Source organism: Cloeon dipterum, chromosome 1, assembly GCF_949628265.1.
Source record: "Cloeon dipterum chromosome 1, ieCloDipt1.1, whole genome shotgun sequence".
Classification (NCBI taxonomy): domain Eukaryota; kingdom Metazoa; phylum Arthropoda; class Insecta; order Ephemeroptera; family Baetidae; genus Cloeon; species Cloeon dipterum.
This window is the reverse complement of record NC_088786.1, coordinates 6,033,575-6,046,121: the sequence shown is the minus strand read 5'-3', so window position 1 is coordinate 6,046,121 and position 12,547 is coordinate 6,033,575. Positions and strand designations below refer to the sequence as shown.

General features: G+C 35.2%; 1 protein-coding gene across 1 annotated transcript; it reads left to right on the top strand.

Moving 5' to 3' along the window:
* Nucleotides 1-1,586: 1,586 nt before the first annotated feature.
* On the top strand, nt 1,587-5,890 carry LOC135934782 (uncharacterized). Its single transcript, XM_065476764.1, has 7 exons — nt 1,587-1,781; nt 1,836-2,014; nt 2,473-2,887; nt 3,014-3,331; nt 3,911-4,270; nt 4,637-4,874; nt 5,556-5,890. The coding sequence occupies exons 1-7, from the start codon at nt 1,621-1,623 to the stop codon at nt 5,718-5,720; spliced, it is 1,836 nt and encodes a 611-aa protein (XP_065332836.1). The 5' UTR covers nt 1,587-1,620; the 3' UTR covers nt 5,721-5,890.
* The last annotated feature ends 6,657 nt before the right edge of the window (nt 5,891-12,547 follow it).

Here is a 12,547-nt window from a genome sequence, read left to right as displayed (position 1 = left end):
AAAGTTTGAATGCCAATCAAGCAACTATTAAGGAAATTCACGAGTTGTTTCCCCATCAAAAGGAAGTTGGATTGATCGCGACGAGAGGAGTCGAACTTAAGCGAATAATCATAGACAAACTGCTCAATTTGGCGAAAAATATGAAGGAATTAATTTTTTCATTTTCTACGTGATTATTGAACGTTGAAGAGATAAGCAACTGTTGCTAAATTCCATGATTTCAAGTAAGGAGACAGTCCTCGCCATTTGAAAAGTAAGCCAACACTGCAGCCACTTTTCTAAAAGAATTTAATGTCAATTTTGGCTTCAACTTAATCCTAAGGGATGAGTTCGTGCATTGGCAGGATCTGGCAGTTAGAATTTGGGATTAAAATCAGTATAATGAGAAAAATATTAAATTTAAGTTAGTTTTCCAATTTTACCGTTCGCGAATTGTTGCCTAGACCAATTTAGAATAAAAAGGATGTTACAGAAGAATTGAAAAATTCATTGATTAATTTTTTAATTTTGAACTCCTTTTTAAAGAATTTGTTCCATTTTAGTGAGTGACACAGCTATATATTTTACCATAACACTTATGTTTTTTAAATAAATAAGAAAATATTTTCTCTACTTCTCAACCACTTATTTTCATCGTTTTCAAGAGTTAGTTCTTAACACTTTGAACATTTTGCTCTCAGGGTAATTTAATTAATTAAAATTTATAAAAGTTTATAATTCCTTCACCCCCATTCCATAAACTGAAATTTAATTTTATAAATTAAAACAAAAAGTGTATCGCCTATTTATCAGAGCTGTAGTGAAATATTCCACTCTAATTCAAGGGAAGACGAACAAGAGGGGCGGAGGGAGGCAAGCGGCAAGCTGCTTTGACAGCGGAACCAGCGGCGGAAGATTTACTTCTTCTGCTTCCCTCCTGCTCACATATAATCTGCGGCAAATTAATCTGCACTCTGTTTGGCCAGCAAGAAAGAAAGAAAGTTAGAAAGGGACAAATACGGTCGGCAGCAAGGCAATTTGCCCGCGTGTTTGTCCAGCGTGTGTGTCGATTCCTTAACTGATTTGGCGGCCACGAAGGGAAAAAAGTGGTTGTCGCGTCGCTTCTTGATTGCATTTCGTGTTTGCTCGCCGACCAAAGGAGGCGCGGAGCAAAAACGTCCGTCCGCGTTGCCGCGATAAATATAAATCTTATCCTTTGTGCAGCTTGGTGTCAGCTCCTTGCTTTTTTCTTCTCTCGTAAAAAGCCGGAGAGAAGTGCTAAACTCTGTTATTAGGGGTGTCTTGGCTCGTCCCTACAGAGCGGCAATAAAAGGAGCAAAAACTGGGGGCTTATCTCAATTTGACAGAGAGCAACAGAGTGATCTATTATCTCTGATGCAGAGACATATGACCACTGGTTGGCTTTAGAAGATGACCTTCAAGAAAAAATAAATAAACTATTGCAACAAATATTATTTACGATTTAAACTTCAGGAATCAACATAAAGGTGATTTCCTTTTCCTTCTAGGTGGCCTCGAATATTTAAGAAATAAATGCAGGTTGCAGCAGGATTTTTATACAGGCATCGAGCTGCATTTCTCTTGAAAAATGTGGCGTGTTAGGAAGTAAAAATTCCAAAAATGTCATCCACTCTACAGTCGCCAGCAGTAAAGCGAGAAAATCTGGAGGACAAGCACGAATTTCCCTTGAGGTCCATCGAGGTCAAAATGGACACTTTCATGCAGGCAGTCAAAAGGACTGCGATGAACCCGTCGCCAAACGTCCAGCAAGTGACGTACAGGTAGGAAAATCGCTATTAAAATTGAGCATCAAGGGAATAATAATTCATTCGCAGACGCGAGGAGCTCAAAGCAATGGCCGAGGGCATCCAGAAAACGAGGAACAGTGCTAAAAACTTTAGCAGTCTCCTGAAGCTTACCATTGCGTACATCATAGAAAACAGGAGTGCCTTCGTACCAGACCCAAGTGCCATTTTCTTTTGCACCAAAATCAATCCGTTTAGAAATGTCCCAGGTATTATAGCTAAATTAAAAAGTACAAATGGGATAAAATTAACCTGCTAATAATTGGGGAAATTAGCAGCCGGTCAAAAAAACGGAATTTAATTTTAATAATTATGGTAAAAACCATTAATATATTTGCCCTGGCTGTAAATTCGAAATGGACAATTTTCAAATTTAATATTGGGAGTTACCAACAGATGACTCCTCCGTTTATTTACAAATTTCTCTTACCTTGAACAGCAATTTTAGATTTTAATCCCGTTAAAATACCATACCTGTCCAGAAATATTTAATTTTACGAGCTAAAATTCGAAACCGGTTCAACCAATCGATGAGGAAAGGTAAAAACCATTTTTCTACCCTTAAAAATATTGTAAAAGAACGGTAGCGCCATCAGTTTGCGGCTTGCAACATTAAAAACATTCAAACTGTTTGGTAAACCGCCTAAAAATAAATTCCAACTCTCAGACAAGGTGTTGAAAAGCCTTTTGCCGGCGGTGGTCGACGCCTCCGACGTGCCAAGCACGGAAAAACTGTGCCTGCTGATGTGTCTTTTGAATCGGAACACCCTCGAGTTCGAGTCGCTGTCGCGGCTGGAAATTTCTGAAATCCGCGACTCCGAAAGCACCATCTTCAGGCACATGCTGCAGAACTGCCCCGCAATCGAGCAAGCCAGCGTCACGCAGGCCGTGCTGAAGAATTTCAGCGTCGTGCCGCGGATGCGGCGCGAGGACATCTTTCCCTTGATGGCCGCCAAGTGGAGGAAACTCAAAGTCCTGCACGTCGACATCTCCTGCTTCGGCAACGTCAGGGACGAGTTCGCTTCTTGCCCTCAACAGGAGCATCCTCTCAAAATGATCTGCGACAGTTTGCCCATCCTCAGGTAAAACTTTTTTCAATTTTATATTCTCTTTAAAAATTAAAAAATATATATTTGAAGTCTCTTTTATCCAATCATAAATTGATAAATTTGTATAATTAGAAAGATTATTCGTGATTATTTTTCTAGCGACCTTGACGTGACGATTCAACCTGACCACATGACCCTCCTGGAAGCCAGGTGTTTCGAGCGCATGCGGCACCTGAAAAACCTCAGCCTGACCTTTGCCGGCGACATCGACATGAAGATTTGCAAGATCGTGGTGCACCTGGTTGGCAAGACTCCCAACCTGCGGGAGTTCAACCTGGACGTCAACAGGGACTATTTGAAAATCGACGTCAGTCCGGTCTACGGAGACATTGTCAGGCGGTACGACCTTGACAGCCTATTTGTTGAACTCTACGCTGAGCTCTACCCAGCCAAGACTTTGCTCCTGAGAAATTGCTGGTATGCATCTTAATTATTAAAAGGAAATAATGGTGATAAAATTTATTAAATTTGATTTTTTAAATATATTTTTTTGAGAATTTGTTTGTTTAAATTTATTTAAATCTATATTAGCGCAGCCAGTCCTTTAGGATTGCATTTTCATATCACCTCTGGCTTTTCCACCATTTAATATCACTCGATTTTGATCAATGTCTGCACAAGATTTGCATTTTTTATATTTTTTTCAAGATATATCACTTTTTGAAGTAATTTTACTGCTTTATAAAATAATATTATAAATTTATACTGTTGTCTACCTTCTCTTTCGCCATATTTACCTGTCTAGCTTACAAAAAAAATTGAAGTCACACGCTAAATCACAAATAGTTATTTAAAAATAATAAAATAAGGAATAAACCAGTCCGCTGTCCACTGAATTTTTTTCTATAATGGATTTTTGCAGCTGTAAAATTCATGGCAGGACTTAACTTAATCGTTTTATTTTACCTTTAAAATTAAAAAAACCCAGATTATTTTATTTTAAAATATTTTAAATTGTATTTAAATAGTTTATTCATATAAAACCATTGTCCAAAGGGTGGACGTGTCGCGGGTGGGCATTTGGCCGGCGATTCTCTCCGTGCGACACCTTCGCGTGATGGGCAAAGTGTTCAACCTGAACATCGCGGCGCTGCCGTACGAGGTGTCTGCGCTGTCCACCGAGTACATGCCGCTTCCGATCGTCTACGCTCTGCTGCACCTGCTCGGCGCCAACCTGTCTAGCCTGACGGTGCGCGTCATGGACTGCTTCTATGGCGCCGAGCCGGAGGAAATCGACATCTTCGCCGTCATCAGCGCCTGTCCCGCTCTCAAACACCTGCGACTGAACACGCCGGGAACTGTCGCTGGACACTCTGCCTACCGACTTGCCCCTGGACAATTCAAAAAGCTTGAAACGTATGAAAAAAATATTTTTTTATTCTAAAATTTCAAAAAAATATTTTTTAACTTAATTTAATAATTCATTTTCAAAAAGGGTATGTCATATTTTAATAATTCTTAATAATAGCTGATATATTTGGACTTGCAAATTTCAGATTGATGATATGTTATTCTAAAGTAATAGTTTTAAATAATCTTTGAAAAACAGAATTAATTTTTAAATTATTTCGCAGTGTTCTCTCTCTGTGAATAATGAAGTTACTAAACCAATAGATTGTGCATCAATATTATGCAATAAATATGGCAATAACAGATGAAAGTAACGCACTACACAGAACACATGTTTTAATAATCAAGATTTTTTAAAATGTGTTCTTTTAGTTTTAGCATTGATAGCAACGTGTACGAGAAGATCGACCCTAGGTTCTCGCAGCTGTTCAAGAAGTTCTTCCTGGAGAGCCAAACCAGGAACAAGAGTCATTGCGTGGAGAGTGCTTGCGAGCTGAGAGCCATGCACTGGGCCCTGAAAGAGCCCAGCGCCGGCACCTGCCTCGACGAGCTGGAGGAGCTCAAACTAAAAAAAATCCCCTTTGGACTTGGACAGGCTGACATCCTTCCTGCAAGTTTAATTTTTGTTTTTAAGTAAAATCAAAACTAATTTATTTGGCGTAGTTTTTCTCAGTTAATAAAAGTTTTAAAACTCATTTTTATTTACAAAATTATTTCAAGTTGAAATTAAATATTTTTTAGTTTTTTAAATTGAATTCATCTCATGAAAAATACCTTTATATTATGTATTCTATATTAAAAAGTCATTTAAATCTTAAGATTAAATTTTTTTATGTATTTCATCACTTTCTTTGATATCTCCTGAATTATAAATATAAGTTAAACTTCGCGTGTAGCATTATTTTTGCCATTTATCATGTCGTACTAATCAATGACTCAATTTGACAGTTAAAATATGGAATTAAAGCTCGAAATCTGGAGCAAATTTTATATGAAACGAGTTTAAATAGGGCTGCCACTCTCCGGGTTTGGGACTGAAAGTTTAACACTGGGAGTATAGGGATCTCCGGGTTTTCGAGTCCAAAATCTCCGGGTTTTAGCTTTGGAAGTCTTGCACCCCTATTTTAAAATCAATTTTTCTAGTAAAATTTGGTTAGCAAAAATAAAACTTCAGTGATAGTATGCATCAACATTCGATAATATTCAGAAAAATATCTACATTATTCCCTACTATCACTTTACTCCTTTTTGTTTGTAATATTTTTAATTATTATTAAAATTAAATTTGCAGGTCATTGGATATCTGGTGGAGCGGTCTCCCTTCCTGAAGAAAGTCAATGTCTTCAGGCAAATCCACGCGTTTTCGCCGCCGAAATGGTTTGAATGCGTGCTGAAGTCTGTCGGCGTCACCATGGAATATTCAGCCGACACCCGAAGCGACGATTGCATTTTTTGATGCGGATGATTTCAGACTATAATTTTAGATTTTATGGTATTTTAACTAGATCGTAATTAGTATGTAAAGTGACGCTGGGAGCCGACTCTCTAAAAATGTTTTAATTACGTATTTCACGAATGTGCGAGAAAATAAATATTTGCTTTAATAAAGCGGTCATTAAACACTAATCTATAGTAGTCTGAATGTTTTTACTGAAAGATTCAATTAATCAGCCCTAAAATCAACGATTATTCAAAAGAAAGAAAAATGTATGCCTTTTAGAACGTCCGGAAATGGTTACAACTGTCTAAACAATTGAAATAGATGAGAAAAATAACATTAACACGATTTAATATCAATAATAAAGCACTCGCCCCACTCACAGAGGCTTTCGATCACGGACTTCGTCTTCAAGCAACAATACATTAAGGCAGCATGGATAACCGACCAGAACGTCTCAATATCTTGGACAAATTGGAAGGGCATGCCCCTGACAATTAGTAAGAACAATTCCAAAAAACAAATGTTTTGTTTTTATAAGGAAAAATTTGACTGCTGCTTGTTAATTTTTATAATTTCTTTTTTAGCACGAGATCCGCGTTTATATTGTTCCCTATCTTAACCGGAATTTTTAGCCTCATTGGATTCGTCTTATGGATTGACTGGTATTTAAAGTTACGTGTGGATGATGACCTTAAATCATAGAATGACCACGGAGTTTTAAAAGTTAGTTACGCCTTTTATTTTAATGCATCAAAAATATTTGTTTGACAAAATGAATCCTTTTCAGACGCAACGCCTCTGCACCGTTTTGACTCGTCTCCAAGACTGGATGAATTTTCAGATTATTGTTTTTTTAAATCAAGTTAAAACAAAAAATTAAGCCCTAGATAACGCATAATATATGTTTTTGTCAATGCACTTATTTAATAAGGGACCTCATTAGGTTGAATTTAATTTTATATTCTAACGACTAAATATCTAATTGCACATACAAATACAGCTTATACTTAAACTGAACAAAAATTCCATATTTTTAAGTTTCTTATATTCTCTGCTGTATAGGAAGTAGATCTGATATTTATCTGTAGTTCCATAATTGATATGTTTTTAAATTTAACGGACGTTATGTATATAAATATATTATTTTAATGGTAGAGAAAGTAATACTTTCTTTTAACAAACGAGTTAGAGCTTAATGTTCCTCTTGTTTTAAGACCAAAACTATCTCATTATTGTTTTATTGTTCTACGCTTCGAGAGCTGCTAAAAAAATACCTTTATCAGTAAAGCTGCAAATCGCTTAATTGCATTATAATGATAATTGTTTTTAATTTTGTACTTGCACAATTAAGATATTTTGTTCAAACTTTACGAATAATTATATTTTCATAATGTTTTCCATTAATCATTTTCATGAAAGTTCTTGAGCTGCATGATACAAAATAAATTTATTTGAACAGCTTTGGCATGATGTACCAAGAAAAATAATTTAATAAAAAAAATACCAATTAACGCGCCGAGTAAAAAACGGTAGATAAAACTTGAGCGCAGAGTGCGGTAAGCGGTTCTAGAAACATTTTATAAAGGTGTAGGTGGTATAATTTGGAGCTTCGAGTGAAAAGGTTAAGTCACCCCCTCTCCCTCCACTCGATGCAGTGCCGCCAGAGGGCGTCTTCTCCCCAACTAACCCTGACCACGCACAACAGCTGAATGCACAACAAGCAACCGCATGTGTTGTCAACCAAAGCTGCGACCAAGGACAGTTTCCTTCACGACATCATAAGTTTGCGCTTCCTGAGCCATGTTCAACTTCCTTGTTTTGCCCATGGTCAACGTCCCTCTGGAGAATGATCCAGGTGTCATGCAGAAATTGTACATGTGAGAACCCCTTTTTAATGACCGCAGTTTTTTCTCTCCAATTTGTTCAAGAGCAAATTAATTCATTAATCTCATTTATTTGGCTTTTCAGATCTGCCTTCTTAGGTATTTCCTCTCTCTTGGTATTAATTATCATCCTCATTCTGGTAACCATCAAGGGATGGATGTGACGCCTGCAATCTCTCTGATAAAAGTTCTGTAAGTTGTTTTGAGTTTCAAAATAAAATATCGTTTCATGTTTTTCTTTGCAGGCGCATCTTCTGGCCATTTTTCGACCCTGCAACCTGACGCATGACTCGCACGCTCTACAAATTTCGGCGTCTGGACGATTTCATCATCTTAAAATGATTTCTCATTTTCAACTACAATAATTATGAAATAAGTAAATCTAAATTATTTTTAAATATCCATGTGCAATATTGGGATGCTTAATTGATGATGTTGTATACTGATTTAGATTTAAATGTCATATGCCACTTACGTAGAAGATCTCCAAAATTACCAAATAATATTGATGTCTTGAATTAAGAGGATTTAAATTTATCGCAATCGTATTTGTCCATTTAAGACTGAACGTCCGTTTTAATGAAAGCAGCCACAGACCAATAGGAAAAATCCCTTAAGAGTTATGAGCCGCCAACTGAGTCGCCGTTATTCAATTAAAATTTTAGGTGCTAGCACCTTAAAATCTTGCATTGCGATTTCAGATTCAATCCTTCTATCCTTATTACCCTTATTACTTATATTCTTGCCGTAAAAAGATGCCGAATTGAATTCATTTCTCTCTCTTGGAATCTGATTTCCTAGACGCTTGAAGATCTTGGTCAATGCGGTCTCAGCAATGTACCTGAGTTTACCTAATTTAATAAAAAAATAAAAATACCTAAATTATAAAAGATAAAATTTTAATTAAAAATCCCTATCTTTTCTTTAGTTTTCAAAGAATTTTAACTCCATCAAAGGCTTCCTGAAAAGTAACTGCGGATTTCAGTAGTTTATTTTATTTTATTTTGATCAATTCACCAGTTGCATAAACCCTAAGTGTTCGAAGCCGCCAACAGATGGCGCCACCGTAGACTTTAGCTTTTAAGGCAATTTTCGCTGCGATTTCAGATTCAATCTAGCTACTGTCCATTCTTCAATTAATATGCTTTTTTTGACGTGCTGAAAACCAAAATCGGTTCAGCCAATCGCCGTGGAATCGTGAAAAACTATCTTTTGAAATAAAAAAAAACTATTTTCCAACGTTTCTACGGTGAATGGCTGAATCGATTTTGGTTTTCAGCACGTCAAAAAAGCAAATTAACTGAAAAGTGCAAAATAGCTAGATTGAGACTGAAATCGCAGCGGAAATGCCTTAAAACTGCTTAAAACAAATTTGTTGAAGAAAGTCTCTGGTTGCGCCATCTGTTGGCAGTTTTGAACACACATGCAACTGGTAAATTCGAGCATGTCTGGGATTTTTACCCTCTCTCAAAGGTGAATACATGGAATATTGGCGCAATTTTCATTTCATGATCCAATTAAATTTTTCAGAAATAAAATGACTGAACCACTGTCATTTAAATTTTATTTAAAATCATTTAAATATATACAGAGCGAACGATTGAAACTATCGTCTCATAGAGGAATTTGTTTCAAACCAAAAAATAAATAGTACATCTTATCGTTGATTTGAAAGACGTTATTCCGGTGTACCGTTCGCTGGTCACTGAGATAGGATCTGCCTAAGTAATACTTGATTAAAATTCTGCACTTTTGTTGATCATTTTTGCTCACCAAAAAGAATGTGTGGTGATGTCATTAAAGCACCAAACCGGGCGTCCATCTGCGAAATATGGTTTAGATGATATGTAGAGATGCACTCCGATGGCAATGTTTAAAATGGTCAACACTCCAGCTCTGAAAAAACGATATTTTGTAAAATAAATATGTAAGTGCACAGAGAGACTTAAAGATACAAATTATGATTTACATTACTAAAAGTATGACGAGAGTGCACGACGGCCCCGACGGGGCTGGATTGTTTGGCATGTTGAGTAGCGTGATCGAGACGTCAATCTATTTTTGACTGAAACCAGATTAAAAAATTCAGAAATAGCCGTATAATACCAGAACTAAAAACTGTTAAAACTTGGCTTAATAAATTACAAAATTTCTAACCTCTACCTGCGATTCAATTTTTGTGTCACGACTACGGGGGAGGACCTCGAATACAAATGATAAATGATGGAATTTTCCCCTAAAGCTTTTGTAAGATAAAATTTAGAGAATCCAATGTTATGTCGGAACAAATACAGGGAGAAAGATTCAACACACGTAGTTGAAATTTTTCATTTATGAGCAGAGTTCGAGCAATATGAGCATGTAACTTGCATTTTTTGCCCTACCTTGAAGGTGGATTATATAAATAGCTGGAATAATGACCATTAAAATTGCTACTTTGCAGCTTAGCTGTTTAATGGGAAAATCATGTACTAATTTTTATTTGATTTTAGTGTTTTAATGAAAAATATTTAAAAGGGTTATTTTTAGCCAGTTTTTTCGTCAAACGTATTTTTCACGATCTAAAAATTCATCAAAAATAGACAGAATATCTGCTCCTATTTTGGTTACAAAAGATAGCTTTCATTTCCATTTGGGCGAAATAAATTCGAGCAAAGAGAATAAATTTTAGAATTTTTCAAATGACACAGATCTTAATTCCAACATGAAATGTTCACACATTGCTCGTTTTCGTAGAAGTGAAAGAAATATTGTAAAAAAACAGTACAGGCGTGATTTACAAAATAGCGTTAAAATAAAAGTTCGATAGGGAAGGCAAATATTAACCTTGTTTATTTAATATTCAATCTTTCGATATAAATTTGAAAAAAAAAACTAATTTTACTGTGATCTAAAATAATTATTTTCAAATCACTTACATTACAGTTCTTGAATTTGGGATAACTATCTTCAAAACTATCTGACAAAATTAAAATATTTCAGTAAAATAAGTTTCGTATGTAAATATTTACATATGAGCAAGGGTATTTTTTTAAACTAAAATTGCTGGATTATTGATTTATTAGGATTTTATTAACTAAGGTCATTTGAATAAATCACGGAGATGGAATTTCAATGATGTTGCTCGGAATCGCGTGGAAAGACAGTTCTAAAATCAATTTATTGCTGCGAAAAACATGCTGTTCGCTGGTCACTGCGATGAAATTTGTCTGGAAAAATAAAAATTAGCATGCTACCCTTGTTTTGATCTTTATTACTCACCCTAAAATGTATCATAATCATCATTGCTATATGAATTTAAGTAGTGCTCAAATGTTGAAGATGATATGCATTAAATGCGAGAAGTAAAATACTAAGCAGTATAAGGCTGCGAAGACACAAACGAAAACTCCGATGCAAAATCTGAAAGTAAGAATTATAATGCAAAGATCTGACGAGAACAAATATAAATTTAGTCCAATAATTTAGCTAATAAAATTTACAATTCGCGATAAGAGACAAACTGAGGAGAAGGCCTCGGTGGTGGTGGGCTCCATTGCATGTCGTGTAAGTTGAGATCGGCCATGGTTGAGTATCAAAACTTCAATAAGAATAAAACAAGAATAATGTGTAACATCAATACATCAATTTGAGTACCCTTCGGGCACTGTTATTTAAAACTTAAGTTTAAAAGAAATAAAATTATCAAAATAATACTTCTGCGATTGCAATTTTGTCTCACGACTGTGGTGGAAGAGATATCAAATAAGAATGATAGAGAAAATACTTCGAGCTTTAGAGTTATTTCAAAATTTAAGGAATCCAATATATGACGGAACAAATACGCTCAGGGAGAAAGATTCAACACACGTAGTTTGAATTTTCCATTTATGAGTGGAGTTCGAGCAATTGATGCATACCCTCCATCGAGGGTGGATTAAATATAAATACCTGGAATTTTGACAATTTAAATTGTTACTTTGCAGCTTAAGCAGTTAATTGTACTAATTTTTATTAAATTTTAGTCATTTAATGAAGAATGATTGAAAGGGTTTGGTTTTTCTGAAATTAAATTGCTACATTTTTGTGTCAATTCAATTTTACCGAAGATGAATATCAGTCATGGCGGTGCGATGAAATTTCAATAATGTTGCTCTTGCACCTCTTGATGGTGGCTACCTTATTATACACCTTTTTCTAATTTTAAACTATTATTTAAAATTAAATTATTTTAACTGAACCTAAAAATCGTTTCGGTCTTAAAGTCGTCCGATTAGCAAATTGATCGACAAATCTGCTCAATAAACGAAATAATAAACACTCTTTCAATCTCTCCAAAAGATCATTTGAATTTTTGATTTTTGAGTAGTTCTGTGAGATTTAGATGATCGACTTTTAAATTCTGACTTTCCTATCGTTTCATTGAACCATGCTTAAAGCTGCCTAAAATTAAAAAAATAATCTTGTTTAAGCAGTACAAACTCGTTGATATCGGCTAATATTCCATGGATAAGGGCAATTTTTGCTTCACCTTAAAAATGTTTCTCACAATTTCATTTTTAGTCATATAATATTTTTAGCTAGTTTTTTCGTCAAACGTATTTTTCACGAACTAAAAATTCTTGAAAAACAGACAGATGATCTGCTCCTATTTCGGTTCGGAAAGATGTCTTTCATTTCCATCGGGGCGAAATAAATTCGATCAAAGAGAATAATTTGTAGTAAATTTTGGGATTTTTCAAATGACTCACACATCGTATAATTCCAGCATGGAATTTTCCTATATCCTGCTCGTTTTCGTAGAAGTGAATGAAATATTATAAAAAAAGGGGTACGCAGGTGTGATTTACGAACAAAGCGTTAAAATAAAAGTTCGATAGGGAAGGCAAATATGAACCTTGTTTTTTAATATTCAATCTTTCAATTCAAATTTGGAGAAATTAATTTTAAATTGATCTTAAGTAATCCTATTTTAATATT

What these genes read in the sequence shown, in the direction of transcription:
- LOC135934782 (XM_065476764.1), top strand. Translation starts at nt 1,621, where the DNA reads ATGTCATCCACTCTACAGTCGCCAGCAGTAAAGCGAGAAAATCTGGAG. An exon ending in TTGCTCCTGAGAAATTGCTG is followed by an intron (nt 3,332 to 3,910) that starts GTATGCATCTTA and finishes CATTGTCCAAAG; the next exon opens with GGTGGACGTGTCGCGGGTGG. An exon ending in CAATTCAAAAAGCTTGAAAC is followed by an intron (nt 4,271 to 4,636) that starts GTATGAAAAAAA and finishes GTGTTCTTTTAG; the next exon opens with TTTTAGCATTGATAGCAACG.